At 32.8% G+C, this 25,815-nt stretch overlaps 1 protein-coding gene across 1 annotated transcript in view; it reads right to left on the bottom strand.

Annotated features, from left to right (window-relative positions):
• Positions 1 to 25,815, bottom strand: part of LOC106113385 (transmembrane and TPR repeat-containing protein 1) — a 68,282-nt gene that overhangs the window by 23,587 nt on the left and 18,880 nt on the right. Inside the window, exon 2 of the mRNA XM_013306113.1 lies at positions 14,320 to 14,693. Coding sequence (XP_013161567.1) covers positions 14,320 to 14,651 — 332 coding nt within the window. The 5' untranslated portion in view covers positions 14,652 to 14,693. The remainder of the gene's footprint in view (positions 1 to 14,319; positions 14,694 to 25,815) is intronic.

Raw genomic sequence — 25,815 nt, 5'->3', positions numbered from 1 at the left:
ATAACTGAAGCTTTTCAACATCTTTTTATCTTGCTAAAATGTTTTTCATAACACTGTGTGAATTTCAACCTATTTTTTCCATAAACTTGACGTCTTTTTACGCTATAAACACTATTTGAAGGCTAAAATAAAATGATTTCTTTGCCATTGTTAATTAGGGTTAGATAATGTAAAATATAGAACGCCAGCTGCGCCCGCGACTTCGTCCGCGTCAAAAACTGTCTTCAAATATCATTTTAATTTGAACCCCTTACAACCCCTTTGAACCCCTTACAACCCTTATTTCGTCTAAAAATTGTAGTCTATGTCTTTCAGCGTCTAAATTATCTGTGTACATAATGTAATTTAAATTGGTTCAGTAGTTTTGGCGCCAAAGCGAGACAGACAGAGTTACTTTCGCCTTTATAATATTAGTAAGGATAAAGACTATATCTGTCAATTGTCTGGGTTTAAGATGTTAAGATGTTAAGTTAATGAAACAAATCATTTATGTACAATTCAATAAGTGAGGGTTTTTATAAAGAATCGTAACTTAGGATTCCCTGTCGCACGCATTGGGCGTCTTGTCCTCGATTCTGGCATGTCGCCAACTGCGTAGCTACAAGAGGAGTCAACGAAATGATTATTAAATTAATATTCTCGTTTGTAACGCTCACAAGTTACATTTGTTATTACACAAGTTTAAATGAAGTGGAACGTTATATTGAACGTAAATTTCCACTAAACGCTTTCACAATATCCAAATGCTTTTATAATTCTAAAACGTTTTAGAATATAGATATTGATTAAACATGACTTAAGTTATTGTAGATGTTATGTATTTAAAGATGATTGTAAATAATACATTATATATTATATATTCAAGCAATCTATTTTTTATTTTAAATTTTATATTACACGTTGTTCTTTGGAATGTATAATTCTATATTATTTTATGACAACTTATGTATCAAATATACTTAGGTCCTTAAAAAGATTACATTTATCTTTAAAAAAAAATCATCAAAGTCAAAAATTAAATCCAAACGTAGTTTTATGTTAAAATTATAATTTTATTGGAAACAAAAAGCACTGAATTATGAAAATTTATCTCAGTTATATACAACATAATGTTTTAATTCTGGTTTGTAAATATTCAAAAGAGTCGTTATATAGTCAGGAGCGTAAAGCCGCTGAAACTATTTCATTAAAATAATGACAACTCTAGTGTTCTTTACATTCTCAAGTGATCTTTAATGCTACCTACACGACTCTTATAACAAAAGAAAATATAATTTTTAGCTCTATGTACTATTCCTTCTTTAGCAGAAAAACGAATTCGTAAAATAGCGTCTGCAAAAATTGTGATAATTGAAGTGGTACGTGAGTAACATCAATCATAAGATTTCAAATCGTGATTATAATAACCACATAATATCTATTAGTATTCATTCATTTATCATATTTTTAATATGGTTCTTCATATCCAAAAAAATATATACAAAACATATTATATGAAAAATAGAAAACCACCGGCTGCGGAACCCTATGACTCAAACAACCAGTGGTCAGGGCAGCAGAGACAGGAACCTTCTCATGATACGTGCGGTTTTTAGGATACTTGTCTTTTGTATCGAGCCCTTAACGTTTAGCGAGAGCTTCTTCAGCTGTTGGTCGAAGCTCTTCGCTATCAGTCCATTCACCGATACGACTATCGGAATAATGGTAATATATATATTATTAAGATACTAAGAGAATGTTATTGTAAAAAGATTTCGATATTTCACTCGAATATTTTCATACAAGAAGATTAAAAGATGCCCTTATAATTATAAATAGATAGCAAAAGCTTTCAATAATAAATCCAAAGCTTACAACCGCAAACTTACTTATAAAATAGCTTGTTCAAGTAATTAGATTCTTGGCAAGAAACTCCCTTGATACATAAGCCTCGTATAAATCTTTGATCCTGACTCGAAACGAGCGCCCAAAAACGTGAGGAGCTGCGTGTTTTACAGGCTCTCCTCTCCCAGCACGAATATAACTCTGCCACTAAACAAACACGGACAAATTAAATGTTACTGGCCCACTTTCTTTGGAAAACGTAAGGGCTTTTATTTAAATTGATAGCATACACTTGAATAGACTGTTTTATTTCAACTACTAATATACGTTTGGAGTCTTTTCAACTTAAAAATATGCTAACATATGCATCTATGCGTGAATTTATGAATGCCTTAGTGGTGTGACAGGACTGCGCCAAATAGAAGTCTATCGTGGTCTCTGCTTACACCTCTGGGTTACAGGCGCGATTTACCTCATTGTTATTAATATGTTAGAACTAATTGTATCAAAACATGTAAAATTTAATATGATAAATTAAAGAACTATGTAAATCATATTGGAACCCTTATAGATTAAACAACTTCATGATTTTGAGGAGAAAGGGAACCTAAATTATGATGATTTAAAATATAAGGTACAACCAAATAAACTTGTTTATTAAACTTTTTTATAAAAGTGATTGACACAAAGGCTATTAAAACTAAATCACGACATTAATGGGAATAGTTTTAGTGTATCTTTGTTAGTATATAATTATTAGTATTGTGGTGAAATATCCGTACCGAGTGGTACCATTTGTCAGGCATAAATGACGTGGAATTAGATCCAATGGATGTTCATTATTAGTAGCCGCGCTTTGTTAACTTTGTAAAGCAACGTGGCTTTGATACTTGATAAATTGTTACTTTTTAAGAATGATAGGAAACGAAAAGCAATCGAAAAACGATTAATTTGTACCATAGATCAAACGATTAAAATATTTATAATACGGATAATAGTCAAGCAAAGCAATGTGCTATCAATAGCGTTAAAATACACTTAAATCAGATCATTTTTCGGATGTTTCATTGTATAAAATGTTTCGATTTATTTTATTTTTTCAATTATCTTGTCATATACATGAAACAAATAAATTAATTTCTCGGAACCTGTGATAGTTTGGGGCGCAATAAATAACTATTCCAACGTAATCTGTATGTTTGATTATCTTTTTTATGACACAAAATATTAAATGTACTGGTTTTGTTATTGTTAGTATTATTAGCTTTCGTAGAAATTTCAACCGCAATCGTAACTTTGTGCAGTACTAAATATAAAAATACATCAATCAACTTAGACAGGCTTTCATAGTGCTGCAGACGGGGCCGCGGACGAGAGCGAAAGCGTTCCCGTGGTCCCGTCCCGATGCGTTGGAGGAACAGAGGGGTTTAGTGGGTATGCCTCCGCTATGGAGGAGAATCCCACATAACTACCGCGTTCCCCCCCGGGGCGCGGAGTATGCATAAAGCATTCCCCTCTGAAAAAAAAGGCTTTCATAGTGCTATTTCGATCGATAAACAGATTTAAAAAGTTAACTCGAAATACCTGAAATAAGCCAATATTGCTCAATATCGATTGTTTAGATAAGTGCGTAGGTTATAGGCATCACATTGAAGGGATGAGTAATTGTTATGAAATAAAATTCCAATTTAATTTATTTATTGGCACCTTCCAGTAAATTTCAATGAGTATCTTCGTTTGAAATTTTGGTAAAACGGTACAACGCTAATCTAATTGTGGGCCGGCATGCGATCGTAATTGCTCGAGCTTTCATGCTCGCTCGATTAACTAAAACATAATATTATCTCTCAAATATAAGCGCTTCTATCTTATCTGCAAATGTTTCGACTTAATTTAACATTGTTCTGCGAGAGCTCATCGTACTCGAAAACTAAGGATATGATCGAAATAAATACAAATTGTTCTTCATTTTTGTAAACTTAAAAGCTATGTGAGGAATTTTCCCATATTTTAGGCACAACTTCATCTATACATATAAAAGTTGTAACTAAGTATATCTCTAACCAAACGTTTAATGTACTAATGACTTTATTTTGAAAGCTAACAAATTAACTTCGCACAATACGTTGTCACTCACCAATACCCATGACAAAGAAGTTAAAAAGTGCATTTGTAACCTATTTTTAACAAACGGTTAAAATAGGTTACAAGTGCACTTTTTAACTAATTTAGTGTTTTAAGTTTTTTTTATAACAGAAGGGTCAAACGAGCAGCGGGAACACCGAGGTGTTAAACGTCGCCGATGGACATCAGCAATACCAGAGGAACCGCAGATGCGTTGCCGGCCTTTGAGATGGTGATAAGCTCGCTTCTTGAAGGACTCTAAGTCGTAGCGGTTTGGAATTACCGCCGAGGACAGACGACAGACAGACGACAATATGCATTGTTTTGGGTTGTATTGCTTGATGTTGGTAGTAATTTTATTAGTATATTGTCAACACTGTATTCCGCGGTCACATCAACTCATAGGAACGTTCTCTCGATTACACGTTTATATTAAAATGTGCGATAACACGGCAGTTAAACACCACCGGCACGTACCCAAGTTACGGATTTCATAAAACTTGTTTTATTTGCAGCCGTAAAAGAGACATTATATTATATCGTTCCCTATACGCAACGCCTCCGCCGTGATTTCTTAACAATGCCTGTTTTATCGCTTTCACGTGCTCTATACTTATAACTGCGTTTCGCTTTCGCTATACCCTCGTGCAAGTGAAGACGACACGCAATAAAAATTATTACAACTTTTGTTGGAATATAATCGTGATACTTATTATCTGTCAGATTTTCCATTCTTATTTACAACGAGGAAACTGGAATGTTATTCGAATGATTTAACAATTTTTACTATGGCATATCGCATGCAACTTTTTAAATTATGTGATAAGTAACAGAAAATATAATAACGCAAATTTCATTTCAATATAAACAACTTTAACGCTAAGCCATGATAAGAACAAAAGCGCTTAATCAATTTCTAGGTTCTAATACTTAGATTATGTATTTAATTCTAATCATAAAAATATCTATAATCCATCCAAGTTCTTCATATTCACCTTTAAAACAACGATCAATCAAAGGTTTCTGAGATCAAAATCATCGTTTAAAACATATTGTTATCTACAGTTATGTTCACGATATGATTTATACAAAGAATTCGGTCTCAGAAACCAAGGGTAAGTATTCTACTCGTACAATTTCCTATGAATACTCGTATATTTCAGTAACTAAATTATCTAATACATGCAAGTCCGATTGCGATACATATTTAATAATTATATTCGGAATAGAATCCGAAGTTTCGAAGCTATAAGCACATAATATGTATTTTATTGTTCCCGGCAATCCCGCAGGATTTCCCGAGCACGACTCATCGACTTTATTGCAACGGTTAAATGTATAATTCAAACTATTAGGTTTAGCTTACAGTCCATGCTGTAGCCTAGAATAAAATCCCACTTGATTTACTCGCATGGATCTGTTGTAAAGTACACTTATCGCGAACAGTCATAAATATATAAAGCAAATGACGCTGTTATTTAAAAATATTAGACCGAGTTTTATTTAACTACTTTATTTTTAATTAAAGTTGTATTTAATATCATGTACGTTGCATTAAAAAAAATATATATTTCTGATTTTATGTCTCAGTCAGCGAATAAACTATCTTACTATATATGTATTTATTTATTTATCATATTCTTAAAATAGTACATTTCAAATAAAAATTATACAAAATATATTATATTAAAAATAGAGCACCACCGGCAACGGAATCCCATGAATCAATCAGTCTATAAGGCTGCAGAGACAGAAACCTCTTCATCCTATATAAATTGTTATAAATTTTATTTATAAACTTAAAATCTGTATTATTTATATCTAAATTTTGCAGATTAAACTTATCTTGTTCTAAAATTTAATTGATAAATAACAAATGCATCTAGATTATGTTACATAAAATAATGTTTATATCAAGATACCTTTCCGTAATAAAACCGAAGGCAAACTTAAGCGGAGCGGTATCTGAGCATAAGGGATAAAGTCGAGGCTATCTGCTATACTTGAAACCTGATTGGTCTAAGTTAAACGCTTTGAGCGTTTTACATTAAAAAATCAAGTTACTTATTTAATGAAATATATTGGCTGTGTTATTATTTAAGTATATTTTAAACATAAAGCTGTGCGGACGGCATTATTCTCTCTAAGGAAGGCACAGCGGAATTTTCTTCTGCTCAAAGAGATTCAAAGTATCTTATTACCATTATGAGGTGACAGCGCAGTACTGTAACTTAAAGCAAACCTTACTTGTCTTACTAATGTCATAAAGGCGAATGTTTGGATGGATGGATGTTAGTTTAAAGGTATATTCGGAACGGCTCAACGGATCTTGATGAAACTTGGCACAGATGTAGATCATAGCCAGAAAGAACAAATAGGCTAGTTTTTAAGCTTTTTTTAGATCTGCGTGGACGGAGTCGCGGGCAACAGCTACATACTACTGAAGTCGAATAAAGAAACCCACAAAAATAGTTTCTCTCTATCAATATTAGATATGGTCTTATTATTAAAAAAAAATCGTATTATTTGATTAATATTTGCATCGCTTCTTTGACTTGTACCAATTGCGTAGAGCAGAGGACCGCAAAGCACTTAGGTATATAATATTTTTATTACTGTCCCCGACCCCGCTTAGAAAGCAAAGGCGGCCCACTAAATAAAATATTCTCCACAAGAACGTTTGTGTTATTGCCTGGCTTACTTTACTGCAGCTCACTACTTTTTTTTCTCTCTTTGTCCGGCAAAAAAATATTTTTTTTTTATTCTTAGATTATACTTAAGTCCATGTTTATATTGTGCATTTCAGTGAGATTATCTTCAAAGTGGTTTGTCTAGATTTGTAAAATGTAAGGATGAATAGAATAAGTAAAGAATTTTGTGGACAATAAACCGTATTTCTTTTTGGTTCGGATTTTAACATTAGATTCACAAAGCGTAAAAATAAGCGTTTTAAGCTTATTATTTCAAATATGTCATAGTATTGGATAAATTGTAGACTATATTTTATAGATAAAGCAATAAAAAAGGGTATTGTCAAGGGCTTTGAAAGGTTATCGGTAACTCATTACTGAAATACGAAGCCGAAATAATGGTTGGACTCGTTAATATGTAGAGTTCGTAAACAAATGTAGATAATAGTATTGACCAAATCTAAAGAGACTACTTTTCTTACAAAAGAATCAATATTCAACTCTTTACTATTAAATCTGTCTCGTCTGTCTGTCTTAACTAAACAGTAATGATTTCCTAAAATATTTAAATTTATAGAAGTTTTTTTTAATTTTATAGTTTTTACTAAAATAAAGTTTGGAAGCATCGTAATTACAAACATTATCGTGCTACTCAGTTTGTCTAGTCTCGTCTAGTTTATTTACTTCTTATCTAGCTAAAGAATATATAAATATTGACTACATAAAACACAATTTACAAAAAAAATTGCAGTGCAAACTTAGACTTTGTATGTAATCGTGCAAAGTACATATTAGTATGTGTCCGAAGTCTTAAAAGAATATAGTATGAAAATAGCTCATGAAAAGTGTTTATTTATAACATGGAATATGTACTTTAGTAAGGGATGTGTTTATCTAAAGAAGAGAACATATTAATAATAATTAAAATTTTAAAAATATTAATATAATAATAATAAATTTTATATTATAATATTACATTAATTTATTTTACCTTATGAATATTTATAAAGGTACGAAACACTATGATTATAGTTTTAAATAATTTCCGGTTAAATATTCGTATGTTAACCGTACTCTTAACCAAATTGTTGATCCTTGAAAAGGTAATATGAAGTAAATTGATAGGATTAAGTTTTGGGATGAGGATTATCGTGTACCCCGGGGAAATCAAATGGACCACTATTTGATATATGTTAAATAAAATCGTTAAAAACTATGTATGAAGTTTTTACGTTATGAGTCTTCTACTGATAGTAAATAACTAGAAATAATTTTTTATATTTTTTCCAAGCATATCTTGATAGAAAATCGTATTTAAATTTAAGCTATTAGCTTCATTGAAATGAAATTAAACCCACGACCTCATGTACCCATGATCTCTTAACCATTGACGATGGCACATGAAACGTGTAAATACTTTTTTCTTAATCACCATAAAAAAATAACATTTTTAAACATAATAAAGTGAAGTATTGCTATGGCTGGAGAGACATCAAAGTGGATGTCTTTTTACATTCTCCGGCAACATGAGAGAACAGATTAATATCTGTCAGAGCACAGCCTGCGCTAACCATGGAGACCGAATCACATCAACCTGGCGTTATCTTTCTTCAAACTTTGCTTAGAGTTACTTTAAAACTAAAGTCCTCAACGGATAAAACAGAGATAGGAGGAGATTCAGATTAACGATTTAATACAATCGTTGTATATTAATTTAGCTTTTTAACCAAGAAATGTGCGGTTACCATTCCTATGCAAAATTCAAGAATACGATGTAACGTTTCGTAGTCTGAAAGTTAAGTTTAAAATAATTTTATGAACGTCATAGTAATACTTCACTGCTATATTTTTATTAAAAGAATTTCGTTTCAAGTCTAGCATTAATCAAATTTGATGAAATGCGTAGCTAAGTGGACTAATATAAATTTAGTCATGCATTCATAAAACGTAGATCAAAGACTTGAGTCGTAAACGAGAGCTTAAATTGTTATAACTTACAATAAAATTATAATAACAACATAGAGGTAGTACAAAATTTTCTCTTAGCATTCATCTGATTCCGACTATCTCGGTATAACAGTGGTCGTATATCCGAGAGTTGCGTCGCCCGTACAAATTGTCCGCATTAATCTTAGTCACTTATTACTCCATAAACTTCCTCATGACGAATCGCTTGCCACCTGAATGGAAGCGCTGGGGATTTTCATCATCATCAGCTCACTATACGTCCCCATCGAGGGGCTAGGAGCCTACCTTAAGTTAAGGGTGATTAAGCCATAGTCAACCAAGTGCGGGTTGGTTGACTTCACACATATCTTTGAATTACTTCTCAGATATGTGCAGGTTGTATCACAATGGTTTCCTTCACCGTAAGAACGTCGGATAAATGTACTTCGTAATGTGATTCGAACCTAGGACCTGCAGATTGCAAGTCAAGGTTTTGACCACTGAGCCACCGACGCTCTCTGGGGATTTTAATTGCTGCGAAATGTCATCTCTATCCTTATTATTGACGGCATTTTGTAAAGACATCTTTAGAGCCTCGATGGAAATTGTAAATTAGTCAAACTTAAGGATGTGATAAAATAAACTGAAGTCTTTGATTTACTTTAATTTCTATAACGACTAGCTGTCACCCACGACACTGACCGCGCGGTATTTAAAAAAACTTAATTATTAGCCTGCGTGTATTTCCAGGCTATGCTATATACATCTGTGCCAAATTTCAGCCAATTTTCTGGTAATACCTTCTAACCAACATCCATACATACATCTAAAGATAAGTTTCATTTCGAAAATTACTACACTGATATTTGCAAATATTGCACTTTTATTTTGTAGGTAAAAATAAGGTTTAGTTTTCTACGTAAGGGTGTTATTTCTTTACAATCTAATAAATGAAACTTAACTAACATTAAGAGCGAGATCTGACGTCAGATAGTAATAGAGTTGTTCGAAGTGATTGCTATTGAAATGTAAATAATGACCTTCCACCTTACGTTACCACTTAACGAAATTGTGTCGAAAGCGTTCGTAACGCAGACAAAAACACGTCCCCTCGAATAAGTCTCGACTGGGCAAGTGGCCAACGTGATCCTAAGTAAGCTATAACTTACAAATGTATTATTACATTTTCTTTTTTCGTAATTCAACCGACGCTTCATCACATTTCTTTGTAATAGAAATTGCAAAATTGTTGTAAAAATAGAAAGTTTCATATTTTTTATGATACGTATATTGAAGAATATTTTTTCTTACAAAGACCTTTGAAAAACAAAAGAAAGCTAGCATAAAGAGTATACTTGCGAGCATTTATGCGTTAATACAATCCGAATGTCGAATGTCTTGTACTAGGAATGTATCAACTCAACATAGTTTAAAAATATTATTAGAGATCAGTGAAATTAAATTAATACGAGATTATGTTGATAGGAAAAGGACCTGTCTGATCAATTTCAATGTAGCGATGTCTCTAAATAGCTGACGTCTACGATGACGAGGAAATTTGGTTTCGTTTACAACAAACTCTACAAATACTTGACTTACTAGCATTTACTAGTTTATCTATCTTCTGTGAATCTGATATTCAATATTGCTAATGACGACTAAAATTTTATAGTCACTAAATCATTAAAGTCCATTAAATTGGGGACATGTGACTGAATTTATGATGACGATGATGAAGATGATAAAATGATCATTAAATAATAGAAATATGAATTGTATAATTCCACCATACCGTAGCTTATTGGTATAAATGATAATAAACGAGCAATGATTATAATGTATCATTAGTGCATGGATATTACCAGCTCGGATATAACATTTTGTAAAACATTAGGCCTGTGGAACAATATCGATAATTTGCCAGCAATTGGTCCGCTGCCAGTAGTTATTAGCCGGCGTATCGGCTCTGTAATTACGCTCCGAAGCCCAATTGATCTTATTGTTCCCGCTCGCTCCACGCCGCTGTGTAGTTACTATAATTGAAACATTTGAAATGGATATGACTCTCTAAGAATTTTAGCTTTATTCTAGCTCAATCTATTGTTCTTTCTAGGTTTTGTTGCTGGATATTAATGCTAGAGTTTTTGTCAGGAAATTTTTGTAATTTAGAGTGTAAATAAAAAGTTAACTTTTAATCATATAAAAACTATTCTATAATATAATAAAAGGACGAAACAGATCTTACAGATTTAAAGAAATCGTTATAATATTGTTTGTTTAATTCCTGAAATAATAATGGATATTTATTGTTTCTTAAAACAATTAGTATATTAGTTTCGAAACTACGACGAATAGTTTTTTCTTCGTAACCAATAGAATCGATCTAATTCGACCTGAACGTCGCACATCTAATTGCAAATAACTCCTCAACAATGTTGGCGACGAAAACTTTACGCGTTGTCGAGTTGAATGACAAAGTTTCCTAACTCGTGGAACTATAATCGTAACATTGACGGTCCTGTTCACACGCCACAGTTATCAATAATGTCGCAGCAAGACAGCGAAGCTCTCACATACGTATGGGATGGGTAAGGGAGAAACGGGTGGATTTTTATCCATTCGTATAAGAAAATGTACCACGAAAGCCGACGCAACGAAGTCACAAGGGATTCCGCAGGCACATCAATTATGTATTTACGTATTTTCAATCTTATCTGATGCGGATTAAGTATCATTTTCAATAACTCAATTACGAATAATATATATGATGATTCAGATTAGTAAAATCATGTAGAACAAAGAGCCAGTAAATCTTAAGATCTAACCAAAGTAACAGAAGCAAAAAATTATATTCGTATTGCGTTGAATGCAAATATTATAACAATTTTCCCAAACATTAATTTATTTATTAAAACGAAGTAATGAAAGAATTACACCTCAATAAATGCAATTATTTTATTTTTAAATAAGCGGTCTATTTAAACATCAACGTCAATCAGTTGTTTATTGAGTATTCACTAAGGTATCATAAATTTAAAGCAATGCGCCTAGTGGTTTCAGTAGTTTGCCCACGGACCCCTAATAAGATTACGAGACCGTCCCAGAGGCGTTCCAGACCTATTGGTTTTTGCAGAAAAGCCCCCCCGTGTAATCCGATTTCAGTTGCTTACGTGTTTGTTTTCATATTCTCTAGCAAACTTATAAGTTTTGGGCTCTTGTCTCGCTTTGTGAATAGTTCTATTTTATTTAGCCGTCGCCACTTTGTACATAGAGGTAGCGGCGCATAGTAACTTATTTAAATTCATATTGTTAGACGAAATTTTGTATTTCAGATAAAGAGATGTAGATGCGAAATTCCTTGTCAGTCTTCTGTGGTCTTCGGCTGCAATACGGCCTTGGTAACCTACCGTTAGTTAGATATAATGTAGTAGGTGTAATGGTGAGTTAGGTTAAGGCTATCGATCGGATTAATTTAAACAATAGAGCCTTATTCTATATAACTATGTATAGATTGAATTGTTATATCATTGAACGGTACATTACACTTAGGTTAAGCTCTATCGAGCGATATTATAACATAATTACAATCGCGTTTCCATTGTTTTGTGAGGAACAATGAACGTAAATCGGCTTTAGATATGCTGCATGACGTCTTAGTATTATATTTCAATGTTACATTTGAATATTGTATTAATACGAGTAATAATAATTCACAGTAATAAATCAATCAATATACATATAAGGAATATTACCAAACCGAAGTATTCGGGTGTCGGAGATATTATGTAAGAAGCCATAACATAAATTAATTACGAAACCAATTTAGTGAGAGTGTCAAAGTTGTGTTTTAGGGATTTTAGATGAGGCTTTTAAGATAATTAAGACGGAAAGAGCTAAAATTTGTATTACGCGAAGGTGTATTTGAAAATCACACTTGATTTTAGATGATTTTAGATTACTATTTTACTTACTCGCTCTTAAAAATAATATTTCTGACCATGTATTACAGTGAATTGATTTTGTAGACCACTTTTAATTCTAAAGGTTGTGATCCATCATTCCAAACCTTTTCTCCTAAAAGATACTACATTTATAAATGTATTTTTTCTTAACCCCCTATCATTCAACACAACTTAGACAGAAGTTTTTAATGTTCTTAAAAACCTTGCTTCGCATTTATACTGCAATATTTGTAGTCACTTTTAGTAACTATCAACTCTGTGTATCCTATTAATTTGTTGCCATTGATGACGATAACATAAAATGCTCTAGAGTAGAATTAACAGATTTATTTCCCCCACCAGTACGAGCATATCCCGCAAAAGTGCGAACTGTACGAGATAAGAGTGAATCTTTGTGGGCGAGCGGCAAGCAGTGGCGTTATCGTAATTTATTAGCGCCCACAGGTGCGGCTATCTACCGCCCTCGCTGCCACATACATGTGACACAGTGTCGCATATCCTAACATAGCTATACTACCTAATAGTCGCTACTTTCCTCGTCGAAAATATTTGTAACTAAACATCGAGTACCATAATTGAGGAAGATCTATGTTTAATCTATTTGAAACTCGCACGGCTGTTAAATAATCACTAAGGAGGACATTAAATGTAGATTTGGTATAAGGAATCTTCACTAAAAAAACTAATTAAGTTGTGTACCCTGAGTCAGTACATACAGCTTAGAAAGTTTGTTTATTGAAATGTAAAAGGAAAAAGTCTAACTGATTTACTAGTTATATTATTTTTTTTTCTTTTGAATAAAAATAAGCTTATTATAATAGCATAATAATATATATAATGTGGTATTTCAGTATTTGTAAGTGGCCGTTATCCTGTTTGATATATTCGTTGTCCGCACACGGAGTGATAAATAGACTAGCTACGAGGAATATTTATGTGTGACTTTAAGACGGGAAAGAATAGGGTACACACACCTATACGAATATATATTTAAATTTAAGTAAGAGGTCAAATTAAAGTAAAATAGTTAAGTCTATGTTTAGTGACTGCAATGTAGCATTGAAATGGTAAAATACATTTTAAATTTGGGCCTAGTATATTTTTAAATTTTATATTTACAAGTAAGTACATCAGAACTGATATATAAACACGGCTAAACACTCACATATATTCGTCCGGTGCCGCGTCCGCGAAATAATACCAGTACCACTCATCCTGATGAATGAACGGCCCCCGATGGGCTCGAAACTAATCGGTGCCGCCACCGGACAATTATACGTGAGTGTTTAGTCGTGTTTATATATCAGTTTAGTATAATGTCTCACGAAAGTTTGAATAATATAAGTACATCAGGGCGATAGTAGTAGACTTATTCACAATAAAGTCTTGTTACCACTAAAAGTAAGCCTAATTTTTAAGTCTAAGTGTCATAGTACATTAGACTTAATCTAAGGTTGACTAATTGATGACGAAGCTATAGGTTATCTTACTAGGTTGGGAAAATTCAACGGAAATCGTTTGGAAGAATGAACATGACTCGACCAACTTCCAGCATGTTATATTCTCGTTAATACTGGTCCCTTCATGTGTACAGATTATACGTGCTGATATGAAATATGAAAGATCTTTACCAAATGCTACAGAAAAATCGCAGAGAATACCACGGGACGGGGTAGTTTAGATTACTAACACTTCTTGTTCTAATTTAATACAACACAAGTCATTTTAAATCAATTATATTAATATTATAATTATGTAAATATTGAACTTACCGAAAAGAAAGCGTGGTGAGTGGCCGATAAGATTTGTGACTACTAGGATCCGCCATTGGGGTACCCCAGAAGTCATTTAACAGGAGTTGCTTTAGAGAATTTGTGCCGATGACGTCACCATTGGTCACTATAGCTGGGATGTCATCATGCACGAAGTCACCATTCAAACTGTTCACATAACTAAACACGGCCGTAGCCGTCACTATTACGTAGATAGCTAAATCACTGTTGCACAAGCTAATCCCGCGGCTCTCCTCGCGGACGGTTGGCAGCGAACGCCTCTTCATCTTCGGGCTTCTTGATTTTATTGTTACATTCCTACATCTACACATTTGTTGTGATTTTTATGTTGTCCGTATTGTTGACGGTCGTACCTGTGGAAGAAGAAAAAGACAATTAAACTTAATAAGTAAAGTTTCTTTTTAATTTATTTATTATACAATGATGGAAAAAAGATTTTATGTGACTTTAAAAGTAGTCTTATGGTTGACGTGAACTGTTGAAAGAACTAAAATTTTCTTATGCAACGTTTCTCTATTTTAGGGCAGCAATGTTTTTTAAAGTCTAAATTCTTAAAGATATTAAAATATTTTATAATATTTGGCACGGATAATGTGTCATTTAAGCTAACACGAGAGCTTAGATGCCAGGCATGCTTGCAGTCTGCGCATACCCCGTCATTAATATTGTAAGCATGCTCCGAGATACTGCATTACCAAATATTTTGCATCACTGTCAAAACTTTATCCTATTACTCGCGCTTTGAGAGCACTTGAATTTTTCGTATATTTTATACTTGTTAGTATATTCTAGACTTGATAATTTAAAAGTTGTTTAGTGTTAGCGATATTATCTTACGAATTATTAAAATTTCCTGGATTTTTATGTTATAAATTACAGCCACTAATATCATTAACTCAAAAGTATTAAATTTATCTGAAATAGGTTTCAAAGTTACGTATCCCGTATATTACGTCTGTTATGCTAAATCTAATTTCAACTTAGAAAACTAATTCCACGCAAGAGAGAGCGGACTAAGTTTCTAACGAAACGTATATGCAATCGGATGATGTAATAAAGGTTTTTAAAGTATTACAACCATCAGTTCACAGAAAGGCATATATCTTTTGTTTTCTTTTCATTATAATACTTATTTTTATTTTTCATCATCATATCTCTATCCTTATCACACTTCAGATACATAGTCTAGATCCAATCTTCTTTCATCGGAAAATTAAAGTTTAATTTATCCTACGTTAAACTTATATAAAAACGGCTAGATACTCACGTATATTCATCCAGTGGCGGCACCTACTAGTTTCGAGCCCATCGGGGGCCTTTTATCAGGGTGAGTGGGACTGGCCGCGACCGCGAAATAATACCAGTCCCACGTACGTCGAATAGTATAAAGTTTGTAGAATATACGTGACTGTTTAGCCGTTTTAATAATGTTATTATAATGTTCTCACGTAAGTTTGAATTAGTTATCCTATGTTGTTTAAATCAAAACAAACTCAATTTATTTACAGCAAAGTCTCCCGTTTAATAACAGGTAAGAACACTCCAAGGTAAATCGCAGGGCTAGTCATGTTTACTAAGCCGTTCCGAACTTAATTATTAAGGCGGCTTAATTTATACGTAGATTTAGTTAATTTATAGGCTATAATGTAGTCAGCCTGTTTACTAACTTCGTCAAATTAATGAGCAACTCTCGCTCGACCCCGCTTTATGATTTTATTACAGCGTCAAATAGTTTCAATGATAATTTACTTGACTGTTGTATAGTTAGAAATACTTTTATTTATATTTAACATAAAATTATTCAACCTTTTTTATTGTATTATATTGATTAATTTTCTGTTTTTTTCGGGTTGTTTTGTAAAAAAAATAGTGAATATATTGGATAGATCAAAATAATTATAATTAATTTAACAAAGCCATTTTAAAGTCTAAGGTTTGTTGTTTATTATATTAGTTATTTAACTCCTATTTTTTGGCTTCTTATAAAAAATAGTATACCTATAGACTTAATACATTTATATTGATTTACAACAAATATGTAAATTAACGTAAAAGTATTTAACGCTATATATTACAGCTACGTGCATGCAAGAATATTATTCCAAATGAGAGCATATTAACTGTTCGTATTTTTTATTTAATAAAGGAATATATCCAGTGTAACCACGTTCCCCGCATATTGGGTGCCGCAAATTCGAGATATTTATATTTAATGCGCGGTGTGGCTTCTTGGCATTTTTTCTTCAGCATGCCATAACATATTTGAGGCACGTACCACGTTCCTGGCTCGGCCAAATGAAAATTCATAACGCCCGGTATTACCCACGATATTGAAAAGTAGAATATTTGTATGAAACTTATCTTTAAGTTGAGCTGAATTTACTTATTATACTTAGAATTTACTAGCTGACACTCGTGAATCCGTCCGTGAGGAATTAAAAAGAAACTTAATTAGTAGCCTATGTGTCTTTCAGAGTATGTTCTACATCTATGCCAAATTTCAGCGAAATCCATGCAGCCGTTCTGGAGATACCTATTAATAAATGTCCAACTATACATACAAACATTCGTATTTACAATATTAGTAAGATATACATTTATATAAACATATATGTGTTTGTGAACTTGGCTTCTAAGTATTTTTACTATACTTGTTCTAACTTCAAATTCTGATGAAAAGTTTAATTTAACTCTAGCTTTTTTTTCGCAGTGTACGAATAAATAAAAATGTTATTTTTATTTTTATTTGACGTTTAATGGCGCTCATATCCTATGTAAATCTAATTAATAACTGTTTACGTTGCTTCAATACACATGTTTGGAAAGCGGCCAGTTCCGCTCCATCTCTCTCGGGACTTAGCGTTACTGTACTACGTAAATTTACTATACTAAATACCTTAAAGCTGATTCACACTTGGCGTTTTAACGTTACGCACGAAAGACCTGCTTAATCCCTGATAACCACAAATGCGTTACCAACGTGAGCTTGGAAATAATGCGCGCGTCAACGTGAATACTATTCAATAGTACTTAAAATGCTCTACCAAAGTTTGCTAAACCACCTAATGTGTAATCGTTGTTATTTACTGTGAGTTTTTAAGACCAAAATCCCCCTTTAATACATTGTTTTCTCTGTTTTGTCAAAGATATTGACACGAATGACGATATATTTTATACACAGATGGTCTTAGAAATCAACGGTTAGAAGTATATTAGTATCACGACGCACAAGGTTTTATAAACCTGAATGTTTTCCTGTCGTTTTTTTCATATTTAATCCAGTAATTAAGAGCATGAGTAGGTTCTTATTATCATAATTATATTACCATTTTACTAATGTTACCACTAAGAAGTAAGCATAGTGTTGTATTAAGCACCACTATAATTATTTCTTCTCATCTATAAAAGTTTGTGGCTCAGAGATTCGGCTATTTGGTAGTCACCCCTATTAGGCAGATAAGTGATGTCACGGATAAAATCCACATATATTTAAATTTCATGACAGGCGGAGCACGATGTCGGCAGACCTTTCGAGGGTTTGAATGTGTAATAAAAAGTTTTAGTACTCGGCATTGAATTTTATGATACTTGCGTTCGTATTACACGTTAAAGGCGATTTTATATCGATAAAATGTCGATTTCAACTTGTACGACCGCTCAATTAGATGTAAGTAATTATATTTTATATATTTTACATTTCATTATAGACTTATCATTATAATTAAAATTACAAACGAAATATTGCGAGAAAGTTTATTAATCAAAAATATCAATAAAAAAATTATAATGTGTGATATAAATTTAAAAACACTACGAATAATCTAAAAGATAACTAAGAAAAAAAATACTTAAACCACAGTTTGGTCTAGATCTAGGTATTGATTTCCCGTAAACAGAGTAAAGAGCAGGAGAGGAACAACAGAAAGAAGTTTTTCTGGGAGGTAGAAAGGAGTTGCTTGGATGCTTAACTTATACGTCTTCAACCGTCTTCAACTGGCAGTAGCACCTTAAAACCAAAGATTTAAACTCCAAGAATGCATAATAAGGATTTCTGTATCTAACTATGCCCCCGACTGTTACTTTAGGCAATAAAAAGTTTAGTATTTGAAATAAACCAACTAATATACAAACAGCACGTCATCACAACATTCGCAAGTAATTTGCAACAAAGTGACGAAGGGAAACGGACGATGTGATTACTGGAGGCGGAACCACTTGACTCTACCTCAGGGGCCGTTACCGTTGGAAAGCTACGGTTAAGTGCTCCTTCAAAGTTTTTTTGTGTTGTAAATGCAATGCTTTTTCCTGTTGACTCGTTGCGTATTATTTTAATTCCATGCAACATATTTAGACAACATAAGGAAGGAAAAGAAAAATTAAATTATTCTCAATTGATATTACAGGTCGGAAATCATAAGGATAAAATATGAGAAACATATCTATTGCGTAGTATATTTGGGAAAAAGTACATATTGATTTACATTTTTTTCCTGATTACAGGGTATATTGTTGTATGTATGTAATAGAGCGGAACGTCGTATCCGGTTTAATGTGGTGCCTTATGGAGTGTAATTGAATCTCTGCGACTCTCAGCCGTTCATTGTTACATAGATCATGTTCATAGTATAGCTAGAATTTATAAGCGAACAGTTTTAAAACTATCTCTTTGTTGACCATAATGGAAAGGAAATCTTTTACTGGTTCTTAATGGCACAGCAATAAAATTGTGAAAGGTAATTATAATGTGTTGTATAAGACAAGTATGGATACAATCTTACTAATAACTTATGGATGGATGTTTGTTAGAAGGTTTCTCCAGAACGGCTTCATGGATGCTAAAATTTGGAATAGATGTAGAACAATCAGGAAAAACTTAGAGTACCAATTTTTTTTTAATTCTTCATGGACAGTATCGTGGGCGACAGCTAGTGAAATTATATTTGGAAATAATTCTTCCTTAAGCGCGCGAGTAAGTTACAAAACCGTATGCGTAGGTGTTCAGAATGGAGAGAGCTTGAGTGGTGCTTAATGTATTCCGTCATAAACGGTACAGATTTAAGAAATTACTTTCCCAATATTTTTTTGTAAAAATATGAACGAAAGCTTTACCAATTTGAAATTGGAAACGTGCGTAAGTTTGCATTAAGATAAGATACTATATGTAATAAAATGAGGTTCGTATTTTAGGAAACCAGAACAACTTTCATTTTCATTCAGGAAATCATTTGACAGCGAACTCTTTGCACTAAGAAAACAGTCGCTTTACACAGTATTAAACTACATATTCCGTGCATCACAACTCCAAAACGTTTTGAACGTCCAAATCACAAACTGTGTTTTTAATTTAAGAGTATAACAAACACCAAAAATAAAATATAAAAATGTCGAATAATTGCAAGCTATATATACCATCTATAATGTAATAAAAGTATTCAATTGAAATAACATCCGGCAAATGTAATTTAGTCGTGTAATCTTGTATCCGAGGCTATCGGTAGTACTCCGATCTTATTAGAACGTCTCCTCTGCGCCAAATGACGGCTTTGATTGATGAGTCCGCCAACTTGAAGGCAACTGAATGGGGACACAGCGGGATAAAAACTTACGTCAAACCGATGCTCACGTTTAAAAGAACGTTATCGAATCTTGCGGTTCTAGAAATTGGAAAAGTTGAATGTTAACATTTTGTTTTATTGATTACAATCTAAAGTGATTTAACTAGATAAAATAGGCTGTTCACATCAAGATTTTCTAGAAATAATGAAGTTTTATATACCGTGGATTTTTTCTGTCTTGCCTCTATTTTTTTTTAAGATAACGATAGGCGACAATTTGTTTTATACATATAAATCTTTTGACGCTGAAAACATGCTCTAAGCTAATTATATATAGCCGATGTTTTTATATTTGTATTAAGATTTTAATACTAATTTTGACAATTTTCAATTCCTATTTTTATAAAATCAAGTATAATAATGTTGTTTGACTCTAGCCAAGATAATACGTGAACTAAATAAGTCGATATTTTAAAACAGAACTGAACTTCGAGCAAAAGAAATATAAATATTCCTTTTAGCAAAATATCCAAGCTGCCTTGAACGTGGAAATACTGAATATTTTAAGACCTAAGATGGAAATGACTTTTGAGTGCTTAATAATTTGATTAGATGAAGCTTGACTTTACTTAACTGTTTTTTATTTCTCTCGACTGCATGTTTTTATATCCATGCAAATATTTATTCCAAGGTTATTGGGATTTATGTTTTTATCTTTGACTTTTATTTATTTTTTAACCGCTTAAATTCTCATTAACCATAACTGCTTTATTCGGTGTTAAATATTTTTGTGTTGGTTTAGAGTATATCCATAATAACATATCTAAAACCTTATTTTTAAAACGCACACAATAGATGGCGCTATTTCATATTATAGACCCAAATTCAGTCGGCTTTTTTAAATAAGGTTAGGTTATATTTACTTTTATTTTCACAAACGGTGCTGAAATTTATGGCCAGTGTAAAACACGCATCATCAAACCAGAATATGCGAAAGTAAAACTTTTTAAATTGAAACTCACAATTCTGTATTTTTATTACAGTATACTACGTCACTGAAATTGTATAAGTTACGACTACATCACTTTTTTTTTAAAGGTGAGAAAGGTCATATTTTTTTCACCCCTAAAATATCGCCAGTTCATCTTATTAAGGTGGGCTTACATTTCCCCGCGGACCGCCATGACATTCCAAATTCAAAACATTAAAAGCGTCCCTACCGTGACTTTCATTTTGCTCTATAGAATACGCTAAAGTGTAGCCAATTGTATATAGGCATAATACATAATGTACTTGCCTACTTTTTTTTCTCATGGGAAAACATGGCTTTAAGAAGTGTCAACTTTCACTAGTATGCACTGAAAATGTTACCAATACTATAACCACTTGACCATTTAGATGATTTGTTCTTTTATCTGCTTTTTCTATTTCTTAACAATGCTTATATCTATCTATATATATATAAAAGAAAGGCGTGTTAGTTACACTATTTATAACTCAAGAACGGCTTTACCGATATGGCTGAAAATTAGTGAGGAGGTAGCTTAGAGCCAGGAGACGGACATTGGATACTATTTATTAATTTTTTTCGAATTTTTGCCTTGAAGTGCTGCTTTTTATTTAACTTACTAATATTATAAATGCGATTGTTTAGATGGATGTGACCTGTATGGATGGATGGGTGGGGTGGCTACACTAATTAAGTTTTTTTATATATCCACGCGGACTAGTTCTAGATAAAAATTAAGAAGTAACACATTTTTTTTACTGATAAACAAAATATGACCAACACAATGACGGGAATAAGAATAATATAAGTCCAATACAAACACGGAACTTGTTAAGAATGAAATCTTTTGAATGGATAATTGTATTTACGTAAGCAAAGTAAAATTTACCTTGTAAATGTCCCAGAAGAGACGTCTAAAATAATCAAATAAGAGTAAAGTTGTCTACACAAATAACGTCTACTAAATCTAATCCATTCTTTGAGTCGCGTTTCCAAAGATTCGTCTGAGACAGTTCGACTCTCGTTAAAGCTTTATTGAGTTATAAGAGAAGAAAAAAGATTCAACGAAAAAAATGTCTTTGACGACAAATTTAGCTGATTTTATAATGAAATCTCTGAGTTATCTCTAATTTGGGTGCCGAATAACGATGTAATTAATCCTGTGAGATAGCGATAAGTTAGTTCAAAAAGTATTCAATAATTTTTCCTTTTTATTAAAGTTACTCGAATAACCAACTGGAAATATGTATTCACGTAATAAGATAGTAGAGAAAAATATAGAAAGAAGTATGACATTTACTTTATACAGAGTTTGTACTCTCCTTTATGTTATTAATATTGAGTGTAATTTAAACGTATTTAAATTATCTTAGTGGGTATATACAATAACATATAGACGCCTTTAGCAATACATTACGCTTCGGTGAACATGAAAATAGAACAAAGAGGAACATAAATATTAACGATTCGTGCCATATTTAAACTCGAACAAGGAGATATTGTATTTCGTTATAAAAGTATATTTATTCAAGAATATTCAGAATCTATTTTATTATTACAAGCGTATACACACGTCTAGTGTGTGAAACATGAATTATATTGAACGATAACATTTCAAATTTAATTCGAAACAATTTACATATTAGTGAAAATATGGTACATAGCGGTCGCCCGCGATTCCGTTCGCGCGTAATTAAAAGAAACATAATTAGTATCCTTTGTGTTCTTCCACATAGAAGACAGGCGTGAAGTGGAAGCAATTCCGCGTTTCGTCTGATGAGTGTGCGTCCCTGAGGCCTAATTTAGTCATTTTGCTCTTCCCAACCTCTTTCTTATAAGGAAAGGATGGGAAGTGTAAGTGGACTTCCCGGATGAGATGATGCACAGAAAGAAAATATTTTCATTCTGTGCATCATCTCCTCCGTTGATTAAAGGTAGTCAACGCATATGCAATTGCGTTTGTCTACGGGCAACGGTCACTTCGCTATTTCAGCGATTTCAGGTGGCCGCTCGCTCGTTTGCTTTCGATGGTTAACTTTAAACAATCATCCATACACCTAAACATTCACATTTATCTGCTTATTTGAAAAAAAAAATTTAAAATCCACACCGACATAGACAAGTAAAAACTATCTGCAGTCAGATTATGGTATGGCATTAATTTCCTCTTTGAACAAGAAAGTGGCGTCTTTTCCCCATTATTGCAGCTATTAGCTAGCCACAAGGCATGCGATTCCCTGAGGACGCCGACTGCGAGCTATTAGCACTTTATAGCGATAAAACTCGTTTCAAATTCATAAGCAAGTCCAAATACAACGGTTAATTATGTTTACGTTCATTAATTTAAATGCTTAAGCACATTAAACATTAATTAAAAAGTTACTGTATTACACCAAAAATAAAGTTATATACTGTTTAAATTAAAACGTGTTTTAACCTTTTGACCACCGCTGATTGTAATTATGGACGGAATCAGCGTGTTTACGTATAAGCACTTTATTTCGAAAAATAACATTACTTCGTTTAAAGGTCACAAGTAACACAAATGGAATAAACATTCTTGCATACTTATAACATACCAACTACAAATACCCTTTCTATGATGCAAAGAGTAAAATACTAATAAAAGTTAATAAGTAAAGTTTATTAGTCCATATAGCTGATAGCCGTGATTTTAAAACGTGTTTAATTTGTGGGCTGTTTCGGTTGATTTATGTCACGCGGTGGGATCTAGTGTTTGATTGACGTCATCAAATTAATGACCCGCTTATATCGAGCTCTCGATTACTAGCACTCCTAGCTGTGTGACGGATAGTGACTGGATGTAACGCAATGCGACCGGTAATCAACGATCGAGTAATTTACATAATAACTTGATATTTTCATGTGCCGTCGAAATGTAGCATTTCCTTGTTTCTTAGTTATTTAAAGGAATAAAGGCTTAATGCATCACAATCAACCAATTATGAAGAAATTAAAAAAAAACTTTCTGCCCTTTTTAAAGACCTTCTTAATAACACCTAGAATAAGATTTATAAAGGAACTTTATTTTTCAATAATACTAACTGTAGACCGCTCCGTCCGCGTGGAATTAAAAAAAACTTAATTAGTAACTTATGTGTTCTTCCACACTATGTTCTACGTCTGGGTGAAATTTCATAAAGATCTATTGAGCCGTTCCGGAGAAACATTATAACAAACATCCATGTATCCAAACTTTCGCATTAATATTATAATATTAGTAAGATATTTTACACATCATCACAGCTCTTCCCAGTTCTTGTCCACCTATTCACATCAGAAACTAGCGTCTATTAGAGGCCAAAAAAGATACGTTCCATTGGTTTGGACACGTCAGGATGATGAATGAGGACAGAGATATAGAAAATTTATGCTGCGAAAGCGAGTAGGAGTGTCGACATGCTGTGCTTATCTGATTTATCGACCAAATAGGGTCCCACTGAAAAACTACGTATTCAACGAACCTCCCTACAAAGATTACATTATGGAAGGTGATAGGGTTGAATATTTATTTGCTATAGCAGTGGATACCTTATTTGGCTATTGAATTTGAATATTCATTGTTCTCATATAAAGGATGTTCATTGTTTCGTGAATAAATCATTCATCAGTCTAATATCTTAACTTTACTTGTTAAGAAGTTAGAAAACATCAACCATCCTACGTTAACTTAATTAATTTTTAATGATAATGTACTAGCTGTCAACAGCGACTCCGTCCACGTGGAATTAATACAGTGGTAGAGCCCGCTTTAACATCTTAGCACGAACTGGCCCGGCTCGCCCGGTGAAATACCACGACCACACAGAAGACTGGCGTGAAGTGGAAGCAATTCCGCGTACAGTCTGATGAGTGTGCGTTCCGGACGCCTAATTTAGTCCTCTTTCCCTTCCCACCCTTTTTCTTATAAGGAAAGGATGAGAAGTGGAAGTGGGCTTTCCGGATGAGAGGATGCATGGGAAGGGAAAATGTTTTCTTTCTGTGCATCCTTCCCCTCCGTCGATTAAAGGTAGGCAACGCATATGCAATTTGCGTATGTCATGGGCAACGCTTACTTCGCTATTTCAGCGTTTTCAGGTGGCCGCACGCTCGTTTGCCACTTTATGATATAAAAAAAAATAGTTGTCTATGTGTTCTTCTATACTATGTTCTACAGTTCAAATTACAGCGAGATCCATGCAGCCGTTCTGATGATACCTTCTAATAAACATCCATCAGTAAACTAAACTTTCGCATTTATTACACTAAGATTATAACAAAAAGATAGTAACTATAATTGTATTATTTCATGACTGCATTGTATATGATGTTCGCATAATTACCATTTGGGTAATAATTCAGCTTAACGATCTAAAATCGCGTGCCTTTGCACAAATTTGGCGGCTTTAAGTATCTCTATGTAATAAATATTGCAGTGAAATTTACTAAACGACTCCAAACAAGCAAAAACAGCATATTTTAAGCGAAGTAATTTAAACAACTAAACTTTTAACGTTAGTTTACTTTTAGGAATTAACCCTTATGTTCATTTTGTATAGTATACCATACATACAAATTTATAAAAATATACGATCACTATAAAATAATTTTTAACTATGTTTTTTGCTTTTCTTCAAAAAAGAAATATCGCCACAATAAGGGTTAATAAAAATTGTGTCTAAAATATTTTGATTACATCAAAACTAAATGAACTATTGACTTTTAACTCTTTTTTTCCTGGATTGCAAAATAAAGCGTATTGTTTCATATACGATGGTGTAAAAAATATTTTAACAAACGCCGTAGCGTTTTATGACACATACGCCTGTGTTAAACAGATAACAAAGGATTTATTTGACATCAATTTATCTGGCGGAAATGTTCCCGCGCTGAATTCTGATTGTTACAATA

This window comes from Papilio xuthus, unplaced genomic scaffold (genome assembly GCF_000836235.2).
Source record: "Papilio xuthus unplaced genomic scaffold, Pxut_1.1 DF828258.1, whole genome shotgun sequence".
In the NCBI taxonomy this organism is placed as follows: domain Eukaryota; kingdom Metazoa; phylum Arthropoda; class Insecta; order Lepidoptera; family Papilionidae; genus Papilio; species Papilio xuthus.
This window is presented reverse-complemented; position numbering and strand designations above follow the sequence as displayed.